Here is a 21,097-nt window from a genome sequence, read left to right as displayed (position 1 = left end):
CTCCTAATTTTGCATTAAGTAAAGACCAACTGAACTTGCTCAAAGGTTTAACCTTTATTCCTTCCTTGGGTTCTGATTTGCGGGAGTTTCTTTTGGAAGCAAAATATTTTGGTAGAAATGTATCACTGAATATTTTTTGTCATCGGAATAATCATCCACCAACCATTTTAAAGAAATCTAGTACCTTTGTTCCTGTCAACCATCCTACAGTGGATCTCTTTATCAGGTTATGTGAGAAATAAATGGAACAAATCAAAGTGGTTTAGGAACAGCTTGCTTTTACAATATAACCAGTGGAGAGAGAAAGGCACTGGCTAAACTTCAGAAAAACAGACATTGTGATCAAGCCTTCAGGTAAAGGTGGTGCCATAGTTATTCTTGATTCAAAATGGTACAAAGACTCAATGAATATGATGCTCTCTGAGGAGAAAATGTATGAAAAGGTCACTAAGGTTTTTTTTTTTGATAAATAACCTGAGTAAAGCAAAATCTACATGAAATGCTGATGCAAAGACTCATAAGCCAGGACCTTTGAGTTTTTTGATGCACCTTATCCATCCATTCCCTCCATAAGTGGCCTTCCCAAGATTCATAAAAGTATCACAGACCCACCACTTAGACCCATTGTTTCAGGACTTGGATGGGTGACGAAGCCACTTTCCATTTTGGTAGAGAAAGAGCTAAAGATGGTACTAGCGGCTATTCCCACCATTCTTAGAGGCAGTGGTATGTTCTTGACACAGCTTAATGTTTATGAACACTGCAGAAGACCTGTCCAATATTTTGCTTGTGACTATGGACATCTGTAGTCTTTTTACTTCCATTCCTAATGATTATGGAATTGAGTCCATCAGAGCCTTAGGTTCTATAGTCCCACATAATCTGAATTTAGACCTCATTTGTACACTACTTGAGATCCTGGAAACCAGTATGTTTTTATGGAGATTAGTATTGGCAACACTGGGGTGTGGCCATGGGCACACCCTGTGTCAACAATTACTTGAATCTTGTTTCAACTGTTCGAGAGAGAACACATATTTTTAATACCATCAATCCTTGGTCCAAGAATGTGGCCTTTAATGGACATTTTGTGGATGATGCCTTTCTTTTATGGAAAGGGGATGAGAATGATCTGAAGAAATTTGTCACCTATTTGAATGAAACCGCTACTTCTTAAAATGTACTGTCCAGAGCTCCTGCTCTGAAATTAATTTTTGGATGTGAAAGTGTTTTTGGATGAACAGATTGGCACCTCTGTCTGTAGGAAGGACACATGGAAAAATCATTATTTACACAAAAATAGTCTACACCCCAGACACATCTCCAGGAACATTATGAAGAATGAGATTACCAGGATCTCACGACTTTGCACCAAGGAATCAGATTTTGACAAGGAGATAATCTTTTTAAAACAAAACTTAAAGTAGAGAGGCTATTTGAACCATGATACTGATGTAAGCCAAGAGGAACTATGAAATCTCAGATTGACTAGAGGCTTACCATATGTTGACAAGCGGCTACAACAGGAAAACTCTTATGTGAGAGATAGACACTATCAACATAATGACTGCGTCAAGTTCATTTTGACTTACACCAATGATAATTGTCAGATCTGTGAAGTGATAAAGAAATTTTGGCCGGTCCTAACCCAGGATAGTAAACTTTGTGAAATTGTTGGCGAACATCCAAAGTTTGTCTTTAAAAAATAAAAAGAACTTGAAGCATCTATATTGCCAGAAGGATTGCTTCCATCAGAACTCCAATTGGAGCAAACAAGGCACCCTTCAATGTGGCAGATGCTCTGCTTGTAGAACAATAGCTGTACTTAATACTTTTAAACATCCCATCAGTGGACTGGAATACACCTTTTCGTGTAAAGCTGAGTGCAATACGCAGCATTTAGTGTACTTCGCTACTTGCCAATGCTGCACTGCCTATTTATATAGGCAAAACAGAGCAAATCTTTAAAAATAGAATACTTTGGTATCTGAGAGATATTAGTAATAAGAACCTTGCCTGTCGTGTTGCTCAATTTCCAGGACACACTTTTAAGTTTAAGGCTATTGAAGTTGCATCTAAAGGGATGAAACTAGGAGATATCACCAACAATACTGAAAGGAATGAAACCAAATGGATCATACATTTGAGAGCAGACAAGCCTCCTGGTTTAAACACTGTAGTTCCTCTGAGACCTATTCTGAAGCATAGGAGAACAGCCATTGGTTGATGTGAAGGTGTGTTTTCTTTTAAGTGCTCTGATTGGCAAGTTTCCTGATTGGAGCACAAGGATGATACCTGGCTGTGATTGGCTTGTGATACTCTGACTGATTGGTTTATGCAAATAAGTACTTCTCTTCAAGCTTGTTGATTGGCGGTTTTCCGATTGATTCTTTGGCAGAACAGACTGAAGCCGAATGGTTGTGCATATCTTTTAAAAGCATGTTGTTCCTGTTTCCCTTTATGATCTGAAGAAGGTATTTCTGAAAGCACTTATCGTTTGAAAGGGATTTTATTTTTGTCTTGCCACATTTTATGTCAAGTTTTCAGTAAATGATTTGTGCTCATCTTTTGTGTTGGATTTTAACAAGTTTGCCATTCATCTGTGGTGGTATCACTGCTTTTCTCTTTGGATTTAAATGAATTTTAAGGTTACAAGCCAATAAACTTCCTGGCATTAATGCTTGGTTCTTTAAAACCTGTACTGAAGGGGAGGAAATTGGTTTAATGAAGTGATTAATAAATGTAGTTAATTGAGTAACTGTTTTTAATCCAAGTTGTGATTCTGTGTTTTTATGATCTGAAGAGGCGCTGGTTTTACAACGTGAAAGCGCTTATCTGGTCCATTTTTATGAAATAAATACTTTTACTGTGTGAAGCTGTGGTGTTCCTGCCAACTTTTATGCTTTGGAGGATTTTGTGTCTGTTTGGGAGTGGTCTTCATTAGTGGTTTGTACTTGGCTTTTGTGTTTTGTTAGTGGTGGGTGTATGACATTTGCTCATGGTAGGGAATACTATTTTTGTCTGGTGCACAACTGCACTGAGTTGTCATTCCAATAGAAGACATTAATTATGACTTATTTGAGAACAGTATGTCTAGACATGATGCCAGTATGCCAGTTTTGACAAAATTGAACATGTGGTCAGGAATAATGTAACACATAAGCATAAGAAAATGGAGATGAACTTGATTATATGCGTATGGTTGCGTACCCCCTACCGAAAGCTTATTACCCACTTTGCACCTTGGGATTGCCACAGGATATAGGGTGTCATAACACTAAGGGGATAACTTTTGAAGGGAATAGGGAAAGTAGCAATATTGGTCAAAATGACAATTCCATGCATAATAAATCTCGCACGTAGGGAGGACAGTAAGATTTTTGAGCAAGACAGAGAAAGTTCTGGAGAAAAAACAGCCAGAACAACTATTAAATTCTTCAGGCAAGGTCGATCAAGTTATTTCAGCATTTGAGGGCTAATGAGTCTTTACTGATCATGAAGCTAGTTTAAGGGGGTGGGGTAGTGATAGCACATAGGAGTGACTACAGTAATCGGATCACCACTCTTTTGAATGACACTAGTAAATATGAAGTGGTATCTAGAAATGAGATTTAAGTTGCTCACAGGAAATTTCAACTGTTTCTGGCAGATTCTCTTATCCAAGGTGCTGTAAATGAAGAATTTACAACTTTCTGGTAAATGAACACTCCCTTATTCCACCTGTCTTTGGTATTCCCAAAGTACATAAGAATATTTACAATCCACCATACTGCCTTATTGTGGCTGGTCACATTAGTTCTACTTACCCTGTGGGAGTCTTTGTTGATAGATTACTTAAGAATGCTTTGCCGCCATGTGAATATTTATTTAAAACTCCTGAGATTTGTTTTTAACTAAAATCAAACAAGAATTTTATCGCACCACCTGCTGTTTTTCCACCATAGTTGTGGTGGACATGTACATCAATTCCACATAGAGAGCACTTAGAACTGTTTCAAGAAGCCATATTTCAGCTTACAACCTTGAACAGTACTTTAGTTAATTTTGTAATGTAAGTTATGGAGATAATGTTGTACAAAAATTTTATTACATTTGAAGAAGAATATTTTAGACAGGTGGAGGGTGTGGAAATAGGCACAGGTTATGCCCCTATTTACACCTACCTGCCTATTTGGGCATGGCAAAAGCCACATTTTCAACTCAAGTTTTAAAGACCATTGGACCCTTTATTTGCAATATGTGGATGATATCTTTATCCTCTGGAAAGATAGGGGACAAGTAAAGGAAGACTTCATTACGTTTATCAGTGGTATTTGCCCTTTAAGTTTACACATACATATTCCTATGATTCTATCAACTACCTGGATGTTAGTATTTCAAAGGATGTTATCAATGGGTGCTTTAGAGTGTTTAGAAAACCAACATTTTCAAACAGTTATTTGGATTTTAACAGCTGCCATCGAAGACGTACTAAAAAATATTTTTAAGTGGCAACTTGTACGTGCAGCTAGGATGAGTTCAGATGTTTTGGTGTTTAAATTACAACTTGGTAAACTTATACAAATGTTTCAGGCTATAGACTACCCCCAAGATTTTCTTTTTAGAATGGGAAGGAAGTTTTGGAAGGGTGGGGTACAAACTACAAACCCCTTCTAGAAGATCAATTAGGTTTACAAGCAATGAAAACACAAAGGGCCACCAGGTCTTTTACAGATTCGATTATATTTCATCTTGGGGAAAGAGGCAGAGATATTAGAGAGAGTGTTGGAAAAACTGGGTGCTTTTCAGAAGTAGTTCGGATTTCATTCATATCTTGGGAGAGGAACACACTTTTATTTGTAAAACTGGTCGCAGCCTGAAATATTTGGTTAAACATCCCCAAAACAGTTTAGTACCACCTGTGAAAGGACTATGCATTATGGGGCTTGTAAATATTGTAGGTTTATCCTGCAAGACAGTGTGATTATAATAGGTATTCCCTACAATGTATAGTTTTGAAGGTAGGAAACTGCAGTAGCAGTGGATTAGTATACATAGCTGTATGCCAGGGATGCAGTTTTGTCTACATTGGCAAGACCGAAAGACAGCTACACAAAAGAATATATGAACCTGTTTGTGCCCTTCAAAACAAAAATATTAATGCATTATACAAGCATACACTGACTTGCAACCTATGCACTAAGTTTCTGTTTGGTATAGTGAACATTATTAAAATAGATAATGGGGGGGTGGTCACTGAGAGAATGTAATTGAGAGAAGAGAACTCATCTGGCAGCATAGATTGAATGCCACAATATCTACTGGTATTAATGAAAATGTCTCAGTTGCACCCATTTTAAAAATCAAAGCTGCAGAATTATAAAGTAAAAAACATTTTTTTCCTTTATTTATACTTTCATTTCGATTTTTATTTTGCTGGTTTAGCATATTTTTTGTAAATTCTGCTTATATAGGCTTAGTTTTTAGCACTATTAACTGACTTATCACAGATGTTTTTTAAGTGTACTTTTCTAAGATGTTTTAATTGAGTGGTGTGTCACATGGTTTTAAATGCTTTGTATAAAACACTCTTCTTTATTTGCTTCAAGTGGTTCTGATGAAGTCCCATTTGGAAGAGATGAAAGCACTTGACGTCTGCTGTTTTATTTATGGTTTATTATACACCTTTTTTGTCATTTGTGGTTCTGCAGTTTTATCTGTAGTACACCTAAGCAAGTGTTTTACCCACTGTGTGTGCGCCTTTGGGTTTCTTAGTTTCACTTTTTTAGCTGCACGGATTTACATTGTTTTTGGTTCAAAGTATTGTTATGACTTCAGGATTTCAAAGAATGTTTCTTTACAGAGGTGATTTTTTTTGGCTGCCCTGAACTGGATATCAGCTGCACCCAGGGAATGTCCTCCTCTATCAGGTCTTCCAGACCTGACTTGGCCTTCCCCAGGATAATTCTGATACATGTTTGGAGCCGGTGAGGAAGAGGCACTTTCCCATTTTACTGCTGCTGAGGAGTGTTTTTTCTACTTTATCCCAGCCTGCCCAGCAATGGCTTGGTGGATAGATTGTCCAATGGACATCAGTGACACTCCACCCCCTCAGTTACAAGGAGCTTATGCTTGGTTAATACTGCCCCTCCCACCTCCAGGTGCATTCATACATGTTGTTTCTCCGGTCTCCATCAATGAAATGAATAACCTGTCCAAATTGGCCACTCAGGATGGCCACTCCCATCCTCCCTGCCTGCATCATCAAGCACCTATCCTGCTAATTGAACCAGCATTGCCAGGGCCACAGTCAAGGCTTTATCCCTGTATACCACCTATGCAAGTTTATAGAAGTGTTCTAGCATGGAAATGACATTAAAATTCAAGCTATTGATGCTGCTTTGCATTTGTATCTGGAATCATAACCTAATTTTGTTGGTAGCTGACTGACATTCCATGAGTTTGTCAAACATTTAGAAGCTAAAGTTGTTTATGTACATGGTGAAAAAGAAGTCAAACAGTCAGTAGTTTGGTGGCAATCTTCATGAAAATGGTCAGTAGTCATTAGTAAAGGGGCTATTTTCCAGCAGGGATACTTCTGTGAAAAATGGTAACACCCATATTAGAATTAATGGCTGGCATGACCTGTACTGAGCCATGTCTGGGTAAGTAAAGGAATGCAGGGAATTCATTTCTACTACTTAAGGTGCATTGATGTGGTTATTCATGACTAGTATGATAGTTTAGTAAATCTGTAATTAAGCTAGAGAAGTGCTAGAAAATGCCCATTAAAATAGAATGTTTTTGTAGTAATAGAAAATGCCCATTAAAATAAAATATTCTTGTAGTAAACTAATTTTGTCTCTGCTGATCATCGTGTTACACTGCTGCAGTCATCACTGTTGGGTTATCCTGCCGTCAGTCGGTCCCGCAGTCGGCCCGAGTTCCAAAGTCTTGGAGACTGTTGCTGTCGCTTCTTCCCTGACATCAGTGCGCCAGGGGTATACAAGATGCATCCAACGCCATTTTCTTCTGTCTTTCTTGCCGGGTGGTGCCCGAAGCAGAAGCAGTTCGCAAGTGCCGGTCGGATGACTCCTGAGATTTTCAAATCGAATTTCAGAACGAAGTCTTCATAAAGCCAAGTACCCCATTGGGGAACATTTTCTTGCCTCAGTCCGATGTCAGAAAGTTAACAATTGCATTTCTTGTGGGAAGCAAATACCTCCATAAGGACTTTCATTCTTATTGTATTCCTTGCCTAGGCCCAGACCACGACGTCACAGGTTGTCGGTTTTGTGCTAGGTTTAATAAACGAACTATTAAATGTCGGTTTGATTTCGCCCGACATTGTTTTGGTAGAAAATTTAATTATACCATGCCATCGGAGCAACCGAAGAGCGGAATGCATAAAAAACGCAAAGATAAGAACAGGCAGCCGAAATCCAAACCTGATTCCAAGACCTCTACTAGGCCAGTCGCCGGTTCTCCGGTTTTCAGTGAGGTGCCTACGCAGCCCCTGACCGCTGATTTAGAACCCCAGGCGACATCCGATTCACAAGCGGAGATTACTAGGCCTCCACAACCTTTACCTTTAGGCCCTTCTGACTCCATTCCTGAAGGAGATTCCGGTGCAGTTGAAACTCCTTCAGTTCCTGAAGGTGTCTTCAGACCGACTACACTCGCTATTAAATCCTATGCAAACCTGAAAACTCCTTTAAAAACAAAGACTGCACAGCAGTCTCCAGCACAAGGCCCCATGCCTAGGAAACAGATGCTTAAGATGGCTGAAGACTTAATTACCCTAAACAGGGGTTCCCATCCCCCTCCTGATAAAAGGCCAAGGCAGGAGGAGGACTACGCTTCCTCTGACCAGGTTTCAATTTCCTCAGACTCTTCTGAGGAACAGGAATATTCTTTTCCCCCTTATGAAGATTCTGATGCTGAAGAGTCTATCCCTTCTGCATCTCCCCCAGAAGACTTCTCTTTTGGGGAAACCTTACATACTATGAGGGAACATTTCCACTGGGAAGGCCAGGATTACTCTGATCCTAAGAAAAGGCTCCGAGAGTTCCTTTTACTACCCAGCACAGAACACTTGCAATTCCACCTGTGTTAGACATTGTGGATAATGTTTATTCAGAATCTAGCCTTAACCCAGATTCACTATCTCCTGCACCAGCCAAACCAGACAGATATTAGTGTCCCTGAGTCGCACAAATTCCTGTATAAAAGCCCTGTTGCTGACCCAAAAAACATTTCCCAGGGTCCCAAAGGGGTTAAAGCCTCTACTGCTAAAAATCCTGTGCCCTCTGAAAGGGATTCTAGAGCACTAGACAGATAGGGAAAGAAAAAGTTTATACCTCAGCTACTCTAGCTATGAGAGCCTTAATGTCAGTTTCACATGCTGAAATATCAACAATATCTGATGTCTCAATTAAAACAAAAAATGCTCGCGCACACAGACCAACCCTTTTACAAGGAAATGCAAGATTTGTTACATTCAGCTGAACAAGTGGGAAAACATAATTTGCAATGTGGATTTGATTCATTGGAAGCTTCTTGTAGAGCAGCAGTGACAGGGTCTGTCATACGTAGGCATGCTTGGTTAAAAGAACAAACTTTGCCTGATCATGTTACAGCAAAGTTATTGGACGCACCCTTACAGCAGGATGTTTTATTTGGTGTAAAAGCAGAAGAAGTTTTAAAGAAAATGGAGGATAAGGCAAAATCTATGCAGACGGTCAAGGATTTCTTACGTTCAACCTCCTCGTTTCAGCAGAAATTGGCCAACCAAAAACTGGTCCTTTCCAGCTTCTGCCAGACCACAGAGAGGCAGATACAGACGCCCAAGAGGCAGAGGCCAGCCACAAGGCCCTTACCAGCCTCGACAATGGAGTGCCACAACACAAAAAGGAGAAGGCAGGTCTCAAACTACCAGAAGACAAACACAATGACTTACCCCTCAGACTACGAAGCAAAACTCTCTTGGCAGCTCCCTTGGGGGGAAACTAGCTCTTTTCGCAGACAATTGGCACATCATCGCAAAAGACAAATGGGTCCTAAATATTGTATCTCAAGGCTACAGATTCCACTTTCACACTTTACCAAGGATAAAAGGAATGCCAAACCTGCCACCAAAGCAATGGGCAGAGGCTCAAAAGCAAATTTCAGCTCTCATGGACATGAGAGCCATTCAACAGGTTCCTACACAGGAGCAAGGACAAGGATTTTACTCAAGACTGTTTCTAGTTCCCCAAAAGAACAAAGCCTGGAGACGCATTCTGGACCTCAATTCTAAACACATACCTGGAAGTACCCAAATTCAAGATGCTAACACTACAGCAACTTCTTCCCATGCTGGGCAAGAAGGCTTGGCGAGTAACATTGGACCTCAAGGAGGCATACCTGCATGTCCCTATCAGACAAAATTGCAGAAGATACCTCCGATTTATTGCAGGTTCAACCCATTATCAATTCTCTGCACTGCCCTTTGGCTTATCTACTGCGCCCAGGGTCTTCACAAAATGCCTGGCACCAGTAATTGCATACTGCAGACAGAGGGATTCAAATATATCCATACCTGGACGACTGCCTTATTCAAGCAGAAAGCAATGACATTCTATTAAAGCATCTGGCGTTTGTCAGAAACCTTCTAAGTTGCCTAGGGTACACAGTAAACTAGATGTGTCCAACCTGCGGCCCTTAGAGCTCTGCCATGCGGCCCTCTAACTCTAACTCCAACATCGATGTATGCATGCCCCAAAACACTTTTTTGTTGTATTTTTCACGGCCGTGACCTGTAACTCTAACATCGCTGTGCGCATGCACCAAAGCATCCTTCTAGTTTGGATTTTTTTGCACCACAGAAGGGTCTGTGTGTTCGCCCCATTATTTCGTGCCAAAGAATCAATGTGTGTGTTCTTGCTGAAGAGGGACTCGTCTATGGAGTTACTGCCATTGGCTTTTAAAGAGACAGCACTTAACCTGTATTAATAGGTAAGTATGGTGTGAGGGAGTGCATGCATGAAAGCAGAATGTGTGTGTGTGTGTGTGTGTGTGTGTGTGTGTGTGTGTGTGTGTGTGTGTGTGTGTGTGTGTGTGTGTGTGTGTGTGTGTGTGTGTGTGTGTGTTTGTGTGCATGACAGAGAGAGACACATGCACAAAGAGGCTAGCGTACAACCAAGTAGGCTCACAAATGCATCCTACATTAAAAGTACACTTTCATTAAATTGCAGCTTTTCTGACAGGGAGAGTGTTGTATTGAATATGAAATCTTACCTCTCAACTGTATGGATTTTCGAAGAATGCCTGGATTTTTACCTCATCTTCCAATTTGTGTCTTTTGCTTGTCATCCAAGGTAATGCAGTCCCAGGGATTAGGAATGATACAGCAGCCTAGGGTTAATGGGTCAGTAATGGATTGACTAATGTGGGACTGTAGCATATAAAGTTAATTGTTTTTTGTGACAAACAAAAAAATCACCCAGTACTGTCTTGTCATCGGTGAGTTCTAAGCAGTGGTAGATTGGACAACAGTAAGCATATCTTTGGTGGATCATCAATACTGGCAAATCAGGTGGGCACAATGTCATTTTTTAAATGTTGGGGGTTTTAGTGTGTATGTGTGTGTTTGTGTTGGGAGTACTGCAATAGTAGATGATTATTAAAGACAGAGACTTACAAACTGTGGAGAATGTTTCTTTGTTTCAAAACCTGATACTTGGGTACTAGGAATGCCAAAAATAGATTTTTTAAGACATAGCTTCTTGCCATTTACAGTGGATGGATATTTACATTTAATGGACAATGTTAGCAGTATCAGTGTGGTCCTGTAGAGATCTGGAGGATGCTAAGTCTACCACTGCCAATGTCTTGTAAAGTGACCTGGAAATGGATATTGGGGTGTTACTGAAAAAATACAACAAGTGGGCTTTGAAATGTAGTTTAATTAAACAAAGTGCACTTGCAATTTACAGGCCATAATTTAATTTAATTCAGGTAGTCCAGATTCTGGTAGATTGTATACCATTAGACTTAATTAGGGAGAGGTGTCATTCTGTGGAAATAAGCAGACCTAGTTTCAGTGAAAGCTCTGTGGTTGTTTGCAGGTAGGAAGCTGCAGGATGTGGAGCCAATGTGTTTTAGTATTTTTAATGGATTTGTCATTTCAAAGTATGGTTTTCTTCGTTGCAAAAGAAGGCAGGATTGAATGAGCCATATAACTCTTAACTGACAATAATGGGATAGAAACATTATATGTGATGTATAATGTTTGCAGCTACACTTGTTTCAATGGTGTCTGTGATGCATAACTATTTTTGGGCCTGTGTCCCAATTTTATTTTTCGCTTTGTCCAGACTTCTTGCTCTAAGGTTGAGAGGTATGGTTCCATGCTAAATCAGAAGGTTGCATTTACCTTGGAAGACTTTTCAGCATAATTATGAGAAAGAGAGTGTTTTTAATATCTTCACTTATTTCCAATATAAACTGCCATGTAACCTTGCAAATAACTTTCTTATTACGCTACTTTAATTCTTTTGGAATTGACAGGTATGCTTCATTGCTTCGGATGTAAGCATAGTGTGCTGTGACTGATTTCTTGCAGCAGTCTGTGGCTTACTTATCACAATAACTTTTCTGTGTTTCTGGGTGTGTGATCAATTTAACAGTTTTAAAGATGTTTTCCAAAATTAAATAAATACATAATAAATGAAAAAAAGTAATCCTTTCTTCACTTTGAGCTATTGACAAAGTGTGGGAATTTGTTTTTCAAAAGCGATAGTCAACATTACAGCTCAGTAAATGGTCAGTCTGTGAATAACTTCTGCACAAATTAAAATGTCTGAATGTCAAATGGCTTTAGATTGGAGGGAAGTTATATGTTTACTCCAGTATGTAGTACGATCTTAGAGAGTTTATAGATTTCTTATTGATTTAATTTTTGCTGAGCAGTTGTTTGTTGATTTACTGATGGTCCTTTTGGTGGTGGGAAATTGCATGGATGAATCCATTTCTATTATGATTTTTTTTTCAGATATTTTGCCTTCCAGACAATTTCAATCAGTGAGACTGTGTCATGTGATTACTGAGGTTGCCTATTTTACAAGTAGGGGCTCCTTTTCTGTGTGTGTGTGTATATAAGAGAGAGAGAGAGATTTAATATGTATACTGAATATATTTTATGCAAATGGAATTCTTAGTTAAATAGGCCCCTCTTCTTAGACAAGTAGACTTGAGTAACCAATATTAGATCTTAGTCATCCAACTGGGAAAGTTTAGTATGTGGATTTTCCTTCCGGTTTGATAAAGGCTATGCTACTTACTTAAGGAGTACATTCATAGCTATCCATCCAGTTGTAGTGTTGTTGAACTACATTGTTTGATAATGAGAGGAGCTTTTTACAGAAGTTGAAAGTTTTTGTGTCAAGAACCTGTCTATACAAAGTGGCCTGTTTATGTTGCAGTGAAGATTGTGGTCTTAGTGAGTGTTTTAAATATAACCAGTATTTCTGAGGTGGAGAAAGTCTCTTAAGGCAGGATCTTTCTTAGCCTGGAAAGCAAGCCAGTGATGAAATTTATAGGGGCTAGTGAGAGACAGAGGAAAGCAAGAAGCTTTTTAGTATGTTTGGATAACTAAGTGAACTCAGTCCTTTGACCTTTTTTTTGTCAGAAATGGTTGTAGTCTTTCTTTTGGCAGGGTGTTTTGCTGAGGCACGTGCCAAAAGGGGTGTTGCGCTCAATAATTGCTCTTGTAAAGGAAGAATACAGGGATGTTATGACCTCTTTATCCATGGATGTGATACCCTTACTAATGAGGTGGGCCATGTAAAAAGCTTTCCGTACAATGGAGGCAACCTGATGGTCAAAAGTCAGGTTTCTATCAACCTGGGTGCCCAAGCACCTCACGATTGATTGCGTGTTTACAACATTTTTATTAATGTGATAATTTGTGGGGACATCACTCTCCTCAAAGGGGATGATTGTGCATTTTTTGGCATTTAGCTTGAGGCAATGTTTCTGACACCAGTCATTTGTTTGGGTGAGACCCTCTTGTAGCTTATTCAGAATTGTTTTATCAAGTCAGTAATGTGAATTCTTTACTTTATTGCAAATTTGTTGGCTTATTTTTGTGGATTATAGTATTGTAGGACTACTAATGTAGACACTGTAGTAGGTGGACTACTGGAGTGGTTTTCCCAGTGAGAAATGCTAGTGCTGTAGTGAATATCTGTTTATTTGTAAAAAAAAAATCTATATATTAACTAAGATGTTAGAGTTAACTGTTAGATTAGAGAATTAAAATCAGAATGAGAATTAGAATTTTACGGCAAATATTAGGCATTTATTACATTTATTAATTGTTCAAATTCACCTACAGTACAGCCAGGAGGTCGACTTTGGTCTCCTGTGGCAGCGAAAGAGTTAACTATATGATATATTTTATATGCGGCCCCGAGACAATTTCTGTTCACTCAATACGGCCCCGGCAAGACAAAAGGTTGGACACCCCTGCTAAACGAAAAGAAGTCGAAACTAGTGCCCTCACAAGACATAATATTCCTGGGTGCCAGCTTAAGTACAATGGCCCAGATGGCTTACCAAACGCCAGACAAGCAAAGACATCTGACTCAGTACTTCAAAATGATGGCAACAAAGACCCAACTCCCTGCAAGAAAAATTCTGCAGGCCTTGGGATTCATGGCATCTTGCATACTACTAATGCCATTTGCAATACTGCATATGAGGAAATTACAACGGTATCTGAAAAGCATATGGTCTCAACACAGCCACAGCTTGGAAACTATAATTCCACTCATTCCCTGCCTTCAACAGGAGTTTCTATGATGGGCTCAGGCATGTCACCTCAACAAGGGTCAGCCTTTCACCTTACCCACAGCCAGGCAAACTATAGCAACAGATGCATCGGATTATGCCTGGGGAGCAGACATGGCAGGACAGTGTATTCAGGGCAAATGGCCTGCAAACCAAAGGCATCTACATATCAATCAAAAAGAGATGCTAGCTGTACAAAATGCCCTAACAGCTTTCAAGGACCTCCTACATCCAGGACAACTCCTAATAAAGACGGACAATACCACAGTGATGTGGTGCATAAACAAGCAAGGGGGCACACACTCCTACCCCCTATAGAGACGAGCAATGACCTTGTGGAACACAGCACTGCCCTACCAAGTTCAACTGCAAGCACAATTCCTGCCAGGAAAGAAAAACACACTGGCAGATCTAAGCAGAAACATCACAGATCCTCACGAGTGGAAACTAGATCCACAAGTATTCGCAATGATAACTCAAAAATGGGGGAGCCCAGACATAGATCTGTTTGCTTCCCCCCAAAACTACCAACTACGGAAATTCTGCACAAGGACATACCACACACTAGCTTGGAAAGTGGACGCCCTCTCATTCGGTTGGAAAACATTGACAGTGTATGCCTTTCCTCCACTGCCTCTTCTGGCAAAGGTGCTGCTGAAAGCCAGATTAGAGAGGCCACAAATGATACTCATTGCTCCAGACTGGTCACGCCAACACTGGTATCCAATACTAAGGAACATGGCTCAAGGCCCACCATGGATTTTGCCTACAATTCCTCACCTGCTCACTCAGCAAAACAATCAGATTCTACACAGCCAGCTCAAGACTTTAAATCTGGCTGCATGGCAAATTGCCTAAATAACCAGTCAACACTTCTCTCTAAAGCTGTGATGGACGTCATTCTGGAAGCCAGAAGGCCTAGCACCAGGAAAGTCTATTCAGACAAATGGAAAAGATTCTGCACCTGGAACCAGGCTAAAGGCCTAAATCCCCTAGTCCTAAATATTCCTCAGATTCTTCAATATTTAACTGAGATGTTGCACAAAGGACTTTCCTTCTCATCTATTATGATCCATGCCTCAGCGATTTCAGCTCAATACAATACGGATCCTCCTATATTTTCACATCCATTACTAAGACAGTTCCTCAGAGGGGCTAAGAGCATAAGACTGCCCCAGAGAGCACCAACACCAACTTGGGATCTCAACTTTGTTCTGGAAAAGCTAATACTTCCGCCCTTTGAACCAGTTTTCACTGCTGATCTACAGATCCTATCATGGAAAACTGCCCTGCTGCTAGCAATAATTTCAGCATGAGTCTCAGAACTACAGGCCCTAATGGCAGTGGAGCCTTTCATCATTTTTCATCAAGACAAGTCTCTTTACGAACTAACCCTTTTATGCCAAAGGTGGTATCCAGTGTGGCCCTAAACCAAACCATTCATTTGCCCACCTTTTATCCAAACCCCCAGAACAAAGGGGAAAAGGCTCCTATACTCTTTGGACATTCACAGGCAATTACGTTACTACTTAGATAAAACTAAGGCTTTCAGAAAATCTGACCAGCTCTTTGTATCCTATGCTGCAGCATCTCAAGGAAAAGCTATCTCAAAACAGACAATTTCAAAATGGATAGGACATTGTATCTGTTTCTGCTACACACACCATGGGAAATCTGTGCCTGGTAACATCAGGCACCATTCCACCAGGGCTACAGCAACATCAACAGCCTTCCTCAGAGGGTACCAACCAAGGATGTTTTGGAGGCTGCCACTTGGAGTTCAGTGCACACCTTCACCAAGCACTATCACTTACCTCTATACTCTAAAACCAGAACTGGCTTTGCCACTGTAGTTCTGCAGGGCCTACTAGCAGTGTGTTTAAGGGAAGCAGAGAAATTAAGGGCTTTGAGTGAAAAAGAACTTTAGTATGTTTGGATAACTAAGAAATTTTGGTTGTAGTCTTTCTTTTGGCAGGGTGTTTTGCTGAGGCACGTGCCAAAAGGGGTGTTGCGCTCAATAATTGCTCTTGTAAAGGAAGAATACAGGGATGTTATGACCTCTTTATCCATGGATGTGATACCCTTACTAATGAGGTGGGCCATGTAAAAGCTTTCCACAATGGAGGCAACCTGGTGGTCAAAAGTCAGGTTTCTATCAACCTGGGTGCCCAAGCACCTCACGATTGATTGCGTGTTTACAACATTTTTATTAATGTGATAATTTGTGGGGACATCACTCTCCTCAAAGGATGATTGTGCATTTTTGGCATTTAGCTTGAGGCAATGTTTCTGACACCAGTCATTTGTTTGGGTGAGACCCTCTTGTAGCTTATTCAGAATTGTTTTATCAAGTCAGTAATGTGAATTCTTTACTTTATTGCAAATTTGTTGGCTTATTTTTGTGGATTATAGTATTGTAGGACTACTAATGTAGACACTGTAGTAGGTGGACTACTGGAGTGGTTTTCCCAGTGAGAAATGCTAGTGCTGTAGTGAATATCTGTTTATTTGTAAAAAAAAAATCTATATATTAACTAAGATGTTAGAGTTAACTGTTAGATTAGAGAATTAAAATCAGAATGAGAATTAGAATTTTACGGCAAATATTAGGCATTTATTACATTTATTAATTGTTCAAATTCACCTACAGTACAGCCAGGAGGTCGACTTTGGTCTCCTGTGGCAGCGAAAGAGTTAACTATATGATATATTTTATATGCGGCCCCGAGACAATTTCTGTTCACTCAATACGGCCCCGGCAAGACAAAGGTTGGACACCCCTGCTAAACGAAAAGAAGTCAAAACTAGTGCCCTCACAAGACATAATATTCCTGGGTGCCAGCTTAAGTACAATGGCCCAGATGGCTTACCAAACGCCAGACAAGCAAAGACATCTGACTCAGTACTTCAAAATGATGGCAACAAAGACCCAACTCCCTGCAAGAAAAATTCTGCAGGCCTTGGGATTCATGGCATCTTGCATACTACTAATGCCATTTGCAATACTGCATATGAGGAAATTACAACGGTATCTGAAAAGCATATGGTCTCAACACAGCCACAGCTTGGAAACTATAATTCCACTCATTCCCTGCCTTCAACAGGAGTTTCTATGGTGGGCTCAGGCATGTCACCTCAACAAGGGTCAGCCTTTCACCTTACCCACAGCCAGGCAAACTATAGCAACAGATGCATCGGATTATGCCTGGGGAGCAGACATGGCAGGACAGTGTATTCAGGGCAAATGGCCTGCAAACCAAAGGCATCTACATATCAATCAAAAAGAGATGCTAGCTGTACAAAATGCCCTAACAGCTTTCAAGGACCTCCTACATCCAGGACAACTCCTAATAAAGACGGACAATACCACAGTGATGTGGTGCATAAACAAGCAAGGGGGCACACACTCCTATCCCTATAGAGACGAGCAATGACCTTGTGGAACACAGCACTGCCCTACCAAGTTCAACTGCAAGCACAATTCCTGCCAGGAAAGAAAACACACTGGCAGATCTAAGCAGAAACATCACAGATCCTCACGAGTGGAAACTAGATCCACAAGTATTCGCAATGATAACTCAAAATGGGGAGCCCAGACATAGATCTGTTTGCTTCCCCCCAAAACTACCAACTACGGAAATTCTGCACAAGGACATACCACACACTAGCTTGGAAAGTGGACGCCCTCTCATTCGGTTGGAAAACATTGACAGTGTATGCCTTTCCTCCACTGCCTCTTCTGGCAAAGGTGCTGCTGAAAGCCAGATTAGAGAGGCCACAAATGATACTCATTGCTCCAGACTGGTCACGCCAACACTGGTATCCAATACTAAGGAACATGGCTCAAGGCCCACCATGGATTTTGCCTACAATTCCTCACCTGCTCACTCAGCAAAACAATCAGATTCTACACAGCCAGCTCAAGACTTTAAATCTGGCTGCATGGCAAATTGCCTAAATAACCAGTCAACACTTCTCTCTAAAGCTGTGATGGACGTCATTCTGGAAGCCAGAAGGCCTAGCACCAGGAAAGTCTATTCAGACAAATGGAAAAGATTCTGCACCTGGAACCAGGCTAAAGGCCTAAATCCCCTAGTCCTAAATATTCCTCAGATTCTTCAATATTTAACTGAGATGTTGCACAAAGGACTTTCCTTCTCATCTATTATGATCCATGCCTCAGCGATTTCAGCTCAATACAATGGATCCTCCTATATTTTCACATCCATTACTAAGACAGTTCCTCAGAGGGGCTAAGAGCATAAGACTGCCCCAGAGAGCACCAACACCAACTTGGGATCTCAAATTTGTTCTGGAAAAGCTAATACTTCCGCCCTTTGAACCAGTTTTCACTGCTGATCTACAGATCCTATCATGGAAAACTGCCCTGCTGCTAGCAATAACTTCAGCATGAGTCTCAGAACTACAGGCCCTAATGGCAGTGGAGCCTTTCATCATTTTTCATCAAGACAGAGTCTCTTTACGAACTAACCCTTTTATGCCAAAGGTGGTATCCAGTGTGGCCCCAAACCAAACCATTCATTTGCCCACCTTTTATCCAAACCCCCAGAACAAAGGGGAAAGGCTCCTGCACTCTTTGGACATTCACAGGCAATTACGTTACTACTTTGATAAAACTAAGGCTTTCAGAAAATCTGACCAGCTCTTTGTATCCTATGCTGCAGGATCTCAAGGAAAAGCCATCTCAAAACAGACCATTTCAAAATGGATAGGACATTGTATCCGTATCTGCTACACACACCATGGGAAATCTGTGCCTGGTAACATCAGGCCCCATTCCACCAGGGCTACAGCTACATCAACAGCCTTCCTCAGAGGGGTACCAACCAAGGATGTTTTGGAGGCTGCCACTTGGAGTTCAGTGCACACCTTCACCAAGCACTATCACTTACCTCTATACTCTAAAACCAGAACTGGCTTTGCCACTGTAGTTCTGCAGGGCCTACTAGCCTCTCCAAGCCCTGTTTAGTTCCACCACCCATCCTTAGCTTTGGGATTCAACCCAACAGTGATGACTGCAGCAGTGTAACATGATGAACATAGTACAGTTTTGTACCTACCATAAATGTAGATGTTAGTGTTCACACTGCTGCAGTCCAGGTTACCCTCCCTCCATCCCCTCTGAACTAGCTGGACTTATCTATTCCTTTCTATCCTATAGAACCTTTGTGGTGTATTTGCTTGTGACTGAAGATTTTGTTTTATTTTTATATGTATATTTTTATATAGAAATATGTATTGCCTACCTATTGGGGGCACCTGACATCTGGGGCAAGAAAAACTGAAGAAAATGGCATCGGATGCATCTTATATACCCCTGGCGCACTGACGTCAGGGAAGAAGCGACAGCAACCGATGCTGGACCAAGACTTTGGAACTCGGGCCGACTGCGGGGACCGCCTGATGGCAGGATAACCCAACAGTGATGACTGCAGCAGTGTGAACACTCGAACATCTACATTTATGGTAGGTACAAAACTGTACTTTTTAGTGAAGAAAACCCTAGGGCGAACTGTTAATCAAGTTCTGGAGTGTGTTTTCTGAATAAAACCATTGAATTTTAACTGATTATTTTTTCTTATTTTCAGGGAGTATCTGGCCGTTTTTAAGAAAACTGTGGCAATGCATGAAGTATTTCTTCAGCGGCTTGCTTCCCATCCTATCCTCAACAAGAATCGCAACTTCCAAATTTTCTTGGAATATGACCAGGATGTAAGACACTTTTCTTATTTCTGGAACAGGATGTGAATATTAGTAGCATGTCTTAGTTTTACTGTGAAAAAAAGTCACTGCAGTTTTTATCTTGCTTGTTGGGCCTCTCCTTAGGAAAGAGAAAAACAAAGATGAATGCAATTGACAGTATGCACAAGTTTCTGTACATACCATTCATCACTTATGTACTACATTGAGTACAGCTAACAGAAGTGTGAGGTAACCAATTCTGCCATATTCTTGGCGCCACTTTTTTAATAATGTAAATGAATTACAGTAAGTACCCAGATGATGTCTCTTGTATAATTTCTTTTCTCCACCTCTTTGGTTCACCTTACTTTTGGTCCATGTCAGGAATTTAATTTTCTTAACACCCACCAAGTTTTCTTGTGGCAGCTTATTACTGCATAATGTAAAATGTGTAGTGTAGACATGGGTTTGAGAGAGAATAAACCAGATTTAACCTCTGCTGCTACAGATGTAGTGGGATCTGTTGCAGCAGGATATGTTCCCTTTCAGAATGTTGATATACTATAACAGCATTTTAGCCCATTGTACTTCAACCTAATATTGTAACCTCTGCCTTCATGCAAATTGTACATGTAATCAGAGGCCGCTTATGGGCAAATGTGACACTGGACAGGGTAAAGGACCAGCCCCCCTTCTGTGCTGGTGTCCCATTACTTTGCCATCTCTCCCCAATGCCCATAAACAGTGTTTAAACCTGTGAGTATGTATATTATTTTCTCCTCTTTTATAATGAGGACAGAGATTTGGATTTAATTTAAAACTTTTATTTCAAATTTTATAGCAGAAACACTAATGGTCATTTTGCTGAACAAAATACTCCTGCATTGGAAACTTCACATGAGCAACTCTTTCCTTGAAACTTACATTCACTGAAATGCGTCTGGCAAACCATTAAAGTACAAGAGATGTGCTGAGATTAATAGTCATTCAACGTATAGAGAAGCAGTAATTATTGGCTATGTAAGGGATGCGGGAATTCAAGAGACAAATGTGCAATGCATTTGCCAATAGCTTTGGACAGCCCATTGGATGCAAGTGCCCCTTTTCAAGGACAGTCCGGGAGTTGTACAGCAGACAAACCAAGTCTGAGGGAATCAAATCCTGCACTACAGAAACAGCTTTTTAACAGCTCGGAGCATTGCTCATCTGCACTAAGTACCAGACAAACAGTTGTAGCTCAACAAAGTGCATTTCACACCCATATGCCTGCAATAAAAGATGTTTGAAACATAGTCAAAATATTAACATTAAATTTGTAGTCATCATGTCCAGTTTACTCACAGCGAAGTAATAAATATACTGCTGACAGTTAAGAATAGATGAAAACTATGCCCACTGTATGTACAAACACAGAATAATCAATTACAGCCACTTTTATGATTGTACACCTTGGGCATCTGTTCAAGATCAAGTGTATTTTTGCTCCCTGCTGTCAAAACCATACAGTGCAACCTTTTAAACTCTCTTCCCCTGCATTCTGAGATTCGTAGCTCATGAATCTGGGACAGATGAAAAAATCAGG

General features: G+C 40.5%; 1 protein-coding gene across 1 annotated transcript in view; it reads left to right on the top strand.

Moving 5' to 3' along the window:
• SNX5 (sorting nexin 5) overlaps nt 1–21,097 on the top strand; it is a 1,365,310-nt gene that overhangs the window by 783,764 nt on the left and 560,449 nt on the right. Inside the window, 1 exon segment of the mRNA XM_044056982.1 lies at nt 19,422–19,545. Coding sequence (XP_043912917.1) covers nt 19,422–19,545 — 124 coding nt within the window.

This window comes from Protopterus annectens, chromosome 1.part2, assembly GCF_019279795.1.
Source record: "Protopterus annectens isolate FY-2018-M chromosome 1.part2, PAN1.0, whole genome shotgun sequence".
Lineage (NCBI taxonomy): Eukaryota > Metazoa > Chordata > Ceratodontiformes > Protopteridae > Protopterus > Protopterus annectens.
This window is presented reverse-complemented; position numbering and strand designations above follow the sequence as displayed.